This window comes from Myripristis murdjan, chromosome 13, assembly GCF_902150065.1.
Source record: "Myripristis murdjan chromosome 13, fMyrMur1.1, whole genome shotgun sequence".
Classification (NCBI taxonomy): domain Eukaryota; kingdom Metazoa; phylum Chordata; class Actinopteri; order Holocentriformes; family Holocentridae; genus Myripristis; species Myripristis murdjan.
This window is the reverse complement of record NC_043992.1, coordinates 450,309-462,786: the sequence shown is the minus strand read 5'-3', so window position 1 is coordinate 462,786 and position 12,478 is coordinate 450,309. Positions and strand designations below refer to the sequence as shown.

Genomic DNA, 12,478 nt, shown 5'->3' with positions numbered 1-12,478 from the left:
AAATCTAAAAAAAAAAAAAAAAAAAAAAAAAAAAGTTTTTGACAAACTGAATGCTGATTTATTTGTGTTTGACACTATGGACAGCAAAAAGGCCACCCAAAACCAATATCTGAAACAATGATGAGTCCACACTTTTAAAAAATGTGTAAAAGGGCATATTCATAGCCAGTCTCGTTTTTTTTTTTTTTTTTTTTTTTTTTTTTTTTTAACAAATGAACTGAATTTGATTTAGGTTAATAAAAAAAGTAATAGGCCTGCTTGTTTTTCCTTGAAGAATTTATTTACACTTACTTTTGTAAAACACACACACACACACACACACACACACACACACACACACACACACACACACACACACACACACACACACACACACACACAAACAAAAATCCCACAGCACCTGAACGCCTCATACCTAGCCGCAATGTTTTTTCCCCCATGGAGGAGAGGGGATTTTTCACATTTTGAGCGGTTGTATCAAGTTATCGGTGAAGGTTAGGTTTAAGGATATGCAACGGTTAGCATTGGGGTTCAGGTTAGGTTAGGTTAGATCCCCTCTCTTTGCTGAAGAAAAAAAAAAAAAAAAAAAAAAAAAGCCTCCAAGCCCGCCGACGTTACCCGGAAGCAGGAAGCAGACCGCTTGTTGTGAGTTGTCGCAGCTAGTCTTTCCTAGTAGAAATGGCGTGCTTTGTGGCTCCGGGTCCTGGCGGAACGGGACTCTGGTCCAAACTGCTGCTGGTGCTGGTGCTGACGGAGCACACTGGGCCAGTACACGGCGTGTCGGAGCCGGGGAAGTGGATCGTGACAGTGGACAGTGTAAGTTCACCGCGGGGCTACATGTAGCATCTCTGCCACTTGACAGCTCACATGCTGCCAACACGTTTTCCTTTTTTATTACTCCGTTTATTTGCTGAATATGTCATAGTTTTCATTGTCATGGAAGAAAAGACTAAGGTGAAAGGCGTTGTTTCCCCTAACGTCAGCTCCGCCGTGCTGTTTTCTAACGTCCCGCTGCGTCACAAACACATATTAGTGCAGGAACAAACCCTCAAAAAGAGCCTTAGTTTTTGAGATACCCCTACCCGGGGTAGAACAAAACAGGACATTGTTTTTTCATATCTTTAAGATGTCCTCTACATGAAACGGATTATCCAGAGTTTTGCTTTTACTGCAAAGGTCATGAAATTTATCCATGAAGTGATTCACCACATAGCCAAAAAAACAAAAACAAAAACAAAAACAAAAACGCCTGCCCTGAAAGAGGGACATCCAAGTCAATCCTTTGTCATTTTCTACTTGCTGTTTGGTTTTACTTCATACTTGCACAGATGGTCTACAGTTAAAGTCCCTACATCCCAAAGCAACCAGAATGTCAATATTTGGTTCTGTTGTGAATCAGCAGCCTTTTATATAAGGTCTTTTATATAAGGCCTTATTATAGGCGAGAATAGCAAAAACTTACATTTTCTGAGGAATATTCACATGTAATTCTGGTCCTGTTACAATTGGCCGTATAGTTCAATGTTTCTTGCATTATCCAATGTATTACATAGTTCAGGGCAGCTTGGCTTTTAAGCAGAGGATAGACACAGCAGGAACCAGATGTACTTTCTCTATCTTGTTATTTAGGTCTGTTGCATTAGATACATGCCCAGTCAACATCCACTCACACAGCATCACACATTCCAGAAACAAGGCATGGACAGTGGTTGGCCTGTCCATGTCCGGGTAACTGGCCAATTATTCTCGGTTGCGTCTAAAAGTCCAACCTATGTACGGGGCAGGCCCAGCCCAAGAACATAAATGTGTATCATTTCCTGATATCGGGGCTCTTTCTGACTGAGATCCTGCGGGAGCTCTGTCACACTGAGACCAGCGCTGCCTTGCTTTATATGTGACCATAATAAATATTGCATCAGAAAATTGAAGACTGACTCCGGTCTGTTCCTGGGCTTTCAACAAAAGAATCGGGAGCTAACAGTCCTACTCTTCTATCAGGGGTAGAACGAAACCTGACCTTGTCTTTTCATAACTTACTTGTCCTCTTCATGAAATGGATGGTTACAACTTTTACTGGGGGGGTGGATTAGTCACAAGCATTAGGACAGTCCATGTAAATGCAGGAGCAATATTCTGTACAATGCAGACCCACAGACAGACATTGGCACTTCTTATTTTGTCTACAATCTGTATCATTGCAGTAAAGATGGGTGACATCACTTACTGCTTTTGGGGCAGGCTCTTTTTTGAAAAAGATAGGCTGCAGTGGTTTGTCATCATTCAGTGTCCAACCTTTCCCAACTGGATCCCAAAGAAGGGGTTTGGGGACATGACTGTGGTACCATATACTACTTTGGTACAATGCCCTTTGGATGTGCTGTTCAAAAGCATCATCAGTGGGAGGCAGCTGTGACACTGGCATGTCTGTTGTTGATGCAAGAATGGAACAGAGCTCATTTAGAGTGGTACATGGCTTGCCCTTTGCCTTCTTTTTTAGGCCATAGAGATGCAGAGCATATTGTCTAGCAACTTTTAAAGTCTCTGGAAGACAATAAGACAAGCCAAATGTTCTCAGACCCCGCAGCTAGGGATGCACATGGTTAACCGTTTAACCGTTAACCGATAACAGTAACTCTAACCGATTAATACTAATGGTCAATTTTGTTTTTAAGCTACGTAATTCAATCAACTCATGGGGGCGTGTCGACAGGTGCAACACATGCCATCACGTGCTTTCCATCATAGCCCACTTTACAGCAAAGATGAAGAGAGCAAAAAGGAGTTCTGTGTGGGACAATTTCGACCGGAAAGGGGAGGAGGTCATTTGCAAATTATGCGGTACAGCACTGAAATACTCCAGCAGTACGAGTACAATGCAGTACCACTTAAGAAACAAGCATCCAGCATCAGACGATGGAGGACCATCGCAGCGAACTTTGCCCTCCATGATGGCCGGGAGAAAGTGTGACTCGTGGCGGTCTGAGAAGATAACGGAAAAAATCAATGGTGGAAAAAGACATTTTGCCCATCAGTGTGGTCAGTGGTGAAGGGTTCCAGGAGCTAATGGGCTATATCGAGCCTAATTACCAAATTCCATCAAGACCGACCATTACCCGACGATTAGAGGCTCGTTTTGAGGAGAGGAAAAAAGAACTGAAAACGCGACTTGCAAGTACTAAGTTCGTGGCTATTACAACGGACTGCTGGACCGCGCTCACAACAGAGAGCTACGTGACAATCACATGTCACTATATCGATGAGTACTGGAAAGTTAATTCTGCCGTCCTGTTAACGCAGAGCATGCCAGGTAGACACACAGCTGATAACCTCACAGCTAAACTGGTTGATGCAGTGGAGACGTGGGGACTTGGTGGGAAAGTGTCCGCATGCGTCCACGACAACGCGCGCAACATCGTGGCAGCCAACTCTCCCGGACGGGTCAGCTGGGACTCGATCCCCTGTTTTGCACATACACTGCAGCTGGCGGTAAATGACGGATTTAATGTGTTTGTGCATCGTGTTATTGTTGCAGCGGGGCGGCTTGTCAGGCACTTCAACCACAGCACACCTGCATGCAAGGCACTGGAGGCCAAACAGGACCAAATGCAACTTCCGAAGCACCAGCTTATCCAGTCATGTAAAACGAGATGGAACTCTGTGTGTGACATGATGGCACGACTGCTTGAACAACGGTGGGCAGTGACAGCTGTTCTGTCCGACCGAGCAGTTACAAAACTGCAAGAAGCAAGAACCCTGGAGATCAGAGATGAACACTGGCAGATAATGGAGGAGATTTTGCCAGTGTTGGAGAAGCTGAAATGTGCGACCACTGTCATGTCCACAGAAAAGGAGGTGTCAGTTTCAAACATTTATCCCATCACCTTCAGCCTCATCAACAAACACCTGATCAGCGCTGAAGATGACAGCCCGAGAGTTAAAGAGTTCAAGGCGAAGGTGCGACAGTCCTTGTGTGACCGCATGGGGGTGAGCTAATTATTATTATTATTCGTCTTATTTTTATTATTATTATTATTGCTATTCGTCTTATTGTTATTACGCAATGTTTTGTTATGAATTAAAAAGGGCATTCATTATATTTTTCACCACAGGTGGGCACGGACGAGTTGGTGACCAAACCAGCACTGATCGCCTCGGCCCTGGATCCACGGCATAAACATCTCAGGTTTTTTTCTTCAAGGGAAAAAGAAGCCACAAAAGCAAAACTACTCGAACTGTGTGCTAACATGGCAGCGACCGCTGGAAATGATGAAGATGAGCCTGTTGCTGCAGGTGAAGAAGGGGCAAGTGGTGCTGCCGCGGAGAATGAAGACACAGCGGTGTCTGCTGCCCAGGCTGGAGTCCGGCGCAGCCAGGACAGTGCCATGGCGTTGCTCCTGGGAGATGACTACAGCTCTCCTGAACAAGGAGATGATCCAGAAGCAGAGGTGGACACCTACATGAGAGACAATCTACCATCACTGGACACTGATCCCCTTGAGTGGTGGAAAATCCAAAAGATGCGCTTCCCGAGGCTGGCCATTCTGGCCCGGCGCTACCTGTGTATTCCTGGGACATCGGTCCCATCTGAGCGCATATTCTCCGCTGCGGGTCTCACGGTAAACAGGCTGCGCACCAGGCTGACCCCAGAGCATGTCAACATGCTGCTTTTTCTTAATAAAAACCAGTAAAAAGAAAACAAATTGGTATGGCGAGAGAGGACTGAGGGTGGCCTAGCCCATTTATTTTATTTTGAGGGCTGAGAACCTCGTTAAAAAAGGAGAGTTTTTCGTAGCACCAAGGGGATTCATGTGTATGTAAGTTTTGTTTTTATCTGGTGGCTGTTGCTATATTTATATTTTTTCTGGTGGCTATGGCTATTTATTTTATTTAAAATATTTTGATACACAGGTTATTTTCTTGGTTACACGGGATGACTTCGTGGCCTTATAGATAGATATAACTTTGTATGCTGCACAGCACAGTTTGATTAAAAGGGTGTTGTTTTTGTTCATTAGAAAGTCTGACAACTAGGCTATTTGAAGTTAAACAAATTTCAATCTGTTTTGAATCGTTTACAGCGCTGTCCTTTTTCTCTCTCTGTTTAATTCTGTTCAGCAGTGCTGTTTGAGATGAGAAAAATCCTGATATTTTGTTGTTTTTGTTCATTTGGTTGATGTTTATTTGGCTGATTTTGCACATTTAAAAATAAATAAATAAAGCCCATGAGAATTTTTTTGTCACGGCACTTTTGAATGGGTCACAGTACTCAAAAAAATAAAAATAAAATAATAGGGGAGGCAACCGCCATTCCGACATCCCTCCAATCTATTATTAAAAACTCCTGAAACGGGAAATATAATATGTCTAGTACACGTATTAATGTAACTCGGGCTAGTGTGAAACATGTTAGATTCATGTCTGAATCTCAGGGATCACTGACTGTAAGCAGAAACACAGTGTCAGTGACCTGTCACAGCAGCCAGCTGGAGCGCAGCTCTCCATTGTGTCTCCATGCACGCTGGCATCATATGCAACATTAATATTACAGATATCAATGACGGCTCTGCAGATGACACCTGAAGTCACTGACTAATTCCAGTCTCCTTCGTGTTGTACAGTAGGGGAGGGTGTGTATCCTTGTATGCAATTACGCACAAAACACACATTACATTGAATATTGTTTTTTTTTTTATCTCCAGACACGTCGCGGGTCGTCCAGGTTTACAGTAAAATTGTTCGGAATGAAGCCGCATCATCCAGATAAACATTGAGCTCCATCAGAACTGTTTAAAAATCAGATTTCAGAAGCTCAAACTTTATTTTGGAAATGAAGCAGAACACACAATTAAAGAAATCACCAGCGCGCTCGCTCTCGACATAATTTAAAAAGCAATAGCAGACGATTGAAGCCTACAGTACTGTTAATTATATCTAAAGCTTGCAGCTTTTTTTTTTTTTTTTACATTTTAGATGAGTAATCTAACTATTTGCCGTCATTGTAAATCTGCAGTTCAGCACCGGACAGCGCCGAGTCAGTGACTCTCTGATTCCAACCTTTCCTTACATGGAAAGCCTTGTCGGAATGGTGGGACGTTTGTGTGTCGGAATAGCGGTATTTCGGGATGGTGATATGTCTAAATGGTGGTATGTCGGAATGGCAGCATGTCGGAATGACGGAATGTCGGAATGGCAGCATGGAAGGGCATTTAAATCTTATCGGTTAACGGTTATTAATCGTTAAAGGGCGTCGGTTAACGGTCATAAAAAAAATCCAAAATGTGCATCCCTACCCGCAGCTCATTGATGTTCTTCTCAACCTTGTTGAGCGCTGTTGTTTTGCCTATTTTGAACAGACTGCTTGTTGTATTGCACCCCGTCAATGCGTGGCATGCTGGCAAACTCTCACAGATAGCTGTCCCCAATTTCTTTGAAATCTCACACATTGGGATGAATCATTGTCTATCTCCATGACCAGCATGGATAAACACAGAAGTTGTCCCAAAGAGTTGTCAACTGACATAATAAATGAGTAACACAAGTATATCTGTGTCATCACTTTTCACACGGATTGGTATTGATGAGACAGGTGGACTGCATCCAGCACCATTCTGGTGTCCGCTTCCTCTTGTGAGATGTACAATTTAGGCAAGCAGTGGACTCCTGTATGGCCCACAATCCTGACCTACTGACCATTTTCACATCCTCCTGCCAACACAATTGAATCTTGGTCTTTGAGTCTTGTCTGTGCTTCTCTTATGATGTAGTTTGACACAAACAAGCAAAGGGCTTCATTGTTACCACAGCTCTGCAGGTACTGTCTATAATTTGGGATGTTTCCTGTGCCTGTGATATGGTGTGTTTTCCTGTCTCTTATGTTTCCTCTTCTCTCCTTTTCAAGAGACTTATTGATTGTGGATTGTCATAGCGCTCATAAACTACGGTGACACAGTTTACGTTTGGACTTTGATTCAGTAGAGAGAGATCATTGAAGGTCACTCTCCAAGATCATTGAAGGTTTGAAATCCAGAATCATTCAAACCCTGTAACATGGCCATGCCATCTATAATATGAGCAGATGGTGATGCAGCATCTGGCAACTGATTTCCTTCTTCAACAGTAGCCTCCAGTTTCTTTGCCAGTGTGGCTTTTGTAGTTTTTCGCATACTTCCGTCATCGTGAAAGAGAGAAGGTGGAACAGCAGCCAGCTCATGGGCTAATGCATTCTCCATGCATACATCTCTGGGTCATTCCATGTCATTTCACCAAATGGCCCACGCAATTGGGTCTCAAAAAATTCTGAAAAATTCACCAGTTGTTCCTTATTTATCCAATAGGCACACTGTAAAATTTTAGTTTGCTCGGATGGATACTTTTTGAGATACGGCCAATGTAGTGAGGGGGTTATGGGCCCTATCTTGCGCCAGACTCCCTAAACCCATTATTTGCGGATTTAGGGTTGCGCAAGAGGCGTTCCCTCGTAAAAGTTGCTATCTTGTGCACCTCCCGTTATGCGTAAAACACTTGCGCTACCCGCTATATTATGCATAGGTGTGTTTTGGGTGTTACGCCAGTTAAACCAATCAGTGTGCCAGGTGCCATTGCCTTTAAGGGCAGGCTGCGCTATCCTAAATCCTAAATCCTAAACCTGTGATGGAGAGAGGGAGGTAGATTTTCTCAGGGCTTCTACTGAGGCTAAAGCAAGTTGGCTTTATATATATACATATATTATAGGCGAGTTAATTCGGGAGGTGGAGCCACATGTGTCCAAGTGGACGTGTCACAAGGTTGTACTGTAAAATCCCCGGGCCACACCACAGACACACAAGAGGCAGAGGTGGAACTATGTGTAAACTAATTTATTGACAAGGTAGATTGAGCAAATAAAATATTAAAAATAAAAATATAGCACAGCTGCTGGCTTATGATAAAACAATAAAACGTGCTGGCGTAAGTGTCCAATTTAAACAGTCTTTCCTCTAAACAGTCTATACCGTTTAGGGATAGCGGAAGTTCCTAAATCCGCAATTTGCGGGTAGCGGGTCGTGGTAGCAGGTGGCACAAGATAGGGCCCTATGTGTCAGTTTTGGTGCGATTTTGGCACGTCCTTATTTTTCCTTAATTTTCAGGTGTCAATATCTCAGGAACTACACCACATAGGAAACTGAAATTTGGTACGATAATACACCTCCACATACATCTGTCATACATCATAACTGGTAGGCATGCCAGCCCCTCAAAAATGGAAAAAAAATGACACAGGTTTTGTGGTCGACCATGTTTGGGCCTTCAGAAAACAACTTTGTATTTGCCCCAGCTTCTTGATTTTTTCAGAGCTTTGAGATACATACATGGACTGTTCAAAACAGTAATGGTTAGTCAGATATATGCATCGGTTTCTGGATGGCAGCTTCCCCAAATCCCAAAAAAAGTGTTCATGTCACATTTTCATTGGCCCATAACTGCATGTGGGAATTTCTTAAAAAATCTGATCTCTGTTTTAATTTAAAGTTCAAAGCCTGCTCTTTCTTGGGATATTAAACATTTTTTCTTCATGCAAGTTCTTCATTTTTTTGTGTTATCCCAAACATGGGGCTATTTCACCACTCGCGGATATTGAAATTCCTCAATATTAGACCATTGTAGCTTGTGTTTGTGTCTTATATTCATTTATTGTTTGTTATTTGGTTATTATTAACCTAAAATACAATGACCATTGCACCAGAAATGCATTTATTTGTCAAAACATCAACATTTTCATGAACTTTTTACCAAATCTCGTAAGCTGCATATTCATACAGTTTGGGTGTTTGCTTTGCAAAGTAAAGCTGCTTACATGTGGTTTCCCCACTAAAAAGCAGCTTTTGCAGCTTATTGGGGCTTTTTCCATTTCATATATATGGACTGTAGTGTAATACAACTATGTAACTGTATTATGTTGATGTTTCCCTCTATATATGAATAAAAACACATCGTATCGTATCATATCATACAGTTTGGGTGTTTGCTTCCAAATTTCCACAGTAAAGTACCCATTCTGAATTTCACCAAACATAAAATATACATAAAATTGACTACAAATTGAAACCATTTTGGTGTGATTACAGTGGTCCCTCGCTATAACGCGCTTCACCTTTCGCAGCCTCTCAGTTTCGCGGATTTTTTTTTTTAGTGCAATTTTGCATGCTTTTTTTTTTTTTTTTTTTTTTACAGCGCATTGTGTTCTGCATCTTGATTGGCTCTGGGAGAGCCTGCGCATTGTGTTCTGCATCCTGATTGGCTAAGGGACTGTAGACCATTGTCAGTCAATCTCCTCCGTGCCATGTCTCCTGTACAGTACAGAATGCGTTCATTCTATAATACGCTACTGGACTTATTTTTCTACAAATGTTTGAACTTTGAGAGTGTTTAAACAAGAGAGAAAAGTGAGAAAATGTTAATGCCTGTCTGAGAAAAGTGTTTTACAGCCTTAAAACATCTAGAATAATTGTAAAAAATAAAGCTGACTACTTAGTGGATTTCGCCTATTGCGGGTTATTTTTAGAACGTAACTCCTGCGATAAACGAGGGACCACTGTATCTTCAAAATTGAAAAATTGTAAAATGTCACACAGAATGGGCACTTTAACACCTGTGACATGCCCACAAAACAGAGGAAAACTACCTCCGAGGCATGCTGCTCTCTGTTACAAAACGTTACAACCAAACAGATCATTCAATGAGACAACGTCACACAACGTTATGTATCGTAACGGCGTTGAATACACCCCAGGTTTTTCTCATGTGTCCGCCCTCTTTCAGCCACACATGTTATTTAACTTCCTCATTCATTCAGTGAGCAGGCGAGTTTTGGCGTGGCATATTAGTTCTGCCGTCTGTTATTTAAAAAAAAAAAAAAAAAAAACAGTCAGCAGGCCTTTATTAGAAGTCCATTAGTAGTTAGGTGGTGACATTTTTTTCACGAACATGGCATGTCCTTTCCACAACGATCCCGTGGATGAAGGTGCAGTGTTACTGCGCAAAGAATTAAATATTCGTCGGGAGATGGTTACAAGACCGCGCATAGATGTTTTACCTGTTTGAACAATGCTTTTATATTTAGGGCCCGAGCACTGTCCCAGTGCGAAGCCCTATTGTATTTGCTTCGTTTTTTGTTTTTTTTTCTTCATTATTATTATTACGCCACTTTGAGGCTTAATTTGACCCCCTAAACATGCTCAAAAACTCACCAAATTCGGCACGCACATCAGGTCTGGCGAAAAATTCGATAAAATCAAAAATCGAACCCCCCAGGTGCAAAAATGGGCTCGGTAGCGCCACCTAGGGACGCAAAGGCAGCCCCTGCGGCCCACAGGAATGTGATAGAAAGACCAAACCAGCGCCGAAACGTAGATCTCATCAAGCCCGACATTTTTCGTGCCGCGCCCCCCACCTAAAACCAACAGGAAGTCCGCAATTTGCATTTGAAAGTCACGTTTTCGCCCAAATTTGCGCTTTGCAGAAAATCTATAAACTCCCAGGGCGTTAATTTGAATGGCTTGAAAATTTAATACATGACAGAGGACACAGTGCTTAATAAAAGTTCTGAAGGAATTTACATTCCTTCAAACCGTTTGGATTTCAGAAGGCCGCAAAGTCAGATGACCCTTTTCCATTAGTATCTACTCGGCTCGACTCTACTCGCCTCGACACGGTTTAGGTGGTTTTCCATTACAATTGAGTAGCACCTCGCCGTGGGTGGAGTCGTCATAGCAAGGCGGCGCACCGTCCAGCTCCCTCTGGATTCTTTGGGCCGCTACCAAGCTCAGAAAAGTCTCCACGTCTTTATTTGGCCGCGGTAACGGTTTGCTTGCCATTTTCCGACTTTGACAACTTCACTGACGACCAATGCGCACGGCCGCTGTTGCCGTCTTTTTTTTTTTTTTTTTTTTAAATGTCGGGTTTTGTTTTCGTGCAGGACTCACTCTCGTCACTCCCTGTCCAATCAGTTGCCTGCACGGCGTTTACGTCACATTTTCAGCTCGACTCAGCTCGACTCAGCTCGCTTGGAACCCCGGCTGAGTAGGTGCTAAAATGGGACCTGCTAGTAGGTACTACCAACTAATGGAAAAGCTCTTAAACCGAGTAGAGTCGAGCCGAGTCGAGCTGAGTAGGTACTCGTGGAAAAGGGGCAAGAGTGTCCACAACCAGCGCCTCCACTTTTTCCCATGGACCCTGGTGTGCCTGCTGTGAATAAACAGGCACTTGCCGTCCCCATGGGCACTAATTAGGCCCCCGGAGTCCAAAGTAAAAGTCTGACAGCTTCCAAACCTATGCCGATGGAAAGAGGACGAACATTCCTACAAAAGTATATATTATGGTGTGGACTGGAAAAAGTTTGGCCACTGTGAAGACTACTTTAACAGGTTTGGACTCTGGTCAGCTCTGATCTGCTCTGCACTCTCTGTCTATTGACACTGCAGCTGTCAGCCCCTCCCCCCACACACACAGAAGGCCCGTTTCCACCAGAATGTTCCTGGTAGTATTTGGGGGGCAGGGGCTGCTACAGGAACGTCCTCTCCCTCAGCCCTCTCATCTACCGTGTCTCCACTGAGAGGGCTGAGGAGGAAGGTTCCTGTAAAGTTACCGGGCGGCTGCACGACCATGACCGGGGCATCAAAATGCATGTTGTTAAAAACGTAACGTCTGCTAAAGCTAACGTTAGCGCCCCTAAAAATGCCGGCTAAAAAGTGTGTTTTTAGCGTTAGCTAAAGTCCGCTAAAGCTAACGTTAGCGCCCCTAAAATGCCGATTAAAAAGTGTGTTTTTAGCGTTAGCTAAAGTCCGCTAAAGCTAACGTTAGCGCCCCTAAAATGCCGGCTAAAAAGTGTGTTTTTAACGTTAGCTAGCACGTTAGCGTTAGCTTGGTAGTGTTGGCTGTGTTGCTAGGGACGCCTGCTTTCTGTTGACATCACATCGCACCGTGAGTAAACCCAGGAGTTTTTTCGGGGCCGCCCAGAGTCCCTACCCCGAGGCAGGGCCGTTTTTTAGCCCCTGTAAAGGTTCCTGAACTCTCTCTTTCGGGGTAGTTCCGGCGGTGGAGACACGCGACAACGGCCACGGCCCCGTAAAATTACCCCGAAGTTCCGGCAGTGGAAACGGGCCTAGAGACTGAGAGATCTCAGAGGGAACAGAAACAGCTCTCAAACTACATGAACTTAAAACACTGGCAAAAATGGACCGTTCCCGATGGGCACAAGGGGGCCGCGGGGCACAGGTGCGAGGGCCCGTCCAACGCTGCTTGCAGCTTTAATTCATCTTAAGCTGCTGCCAAGTGCGCTCCTCCCCCGCGGGATTGCACCTAAATGAAATAAATTAATAGGCTACCATTCAAGCAGTTTTCTCCAGTAATATTAGGGAATTTAAGCATGGGCCGCTACGGCAGTCCGCTACGGTAACCAGAAATGGATCGGCGCTAGACATATAAACCTGCCTGCCGTAGC

The 12,478-nt window shown here is 43.7% G+C and overlaps 1 protein-coding gene across 1 annotated transcript in view; it reads left to right on the top strand.

The window, feature by feature from the left end:
* The first annotated feature begins 480 nt into the window (after positions 1-480).
* The window catches only part of LOC115370001 (transmembrane protein 87A), a 228,921-nt gene continuing 216,923 nt past the window's right edge, over positions 481-12,478 (top strand). Inside the window, exon 1 of the mRNA XM_030066776.1 lies at positions 481-816. Coding sequence (XP_029922636.1) covers positions 679-816 — 138 coding nt within the window. The 5' untranslated portion in view covers positions 481-678. The remainder of the gene's footprint in view (positions 817-12,478) is intronic.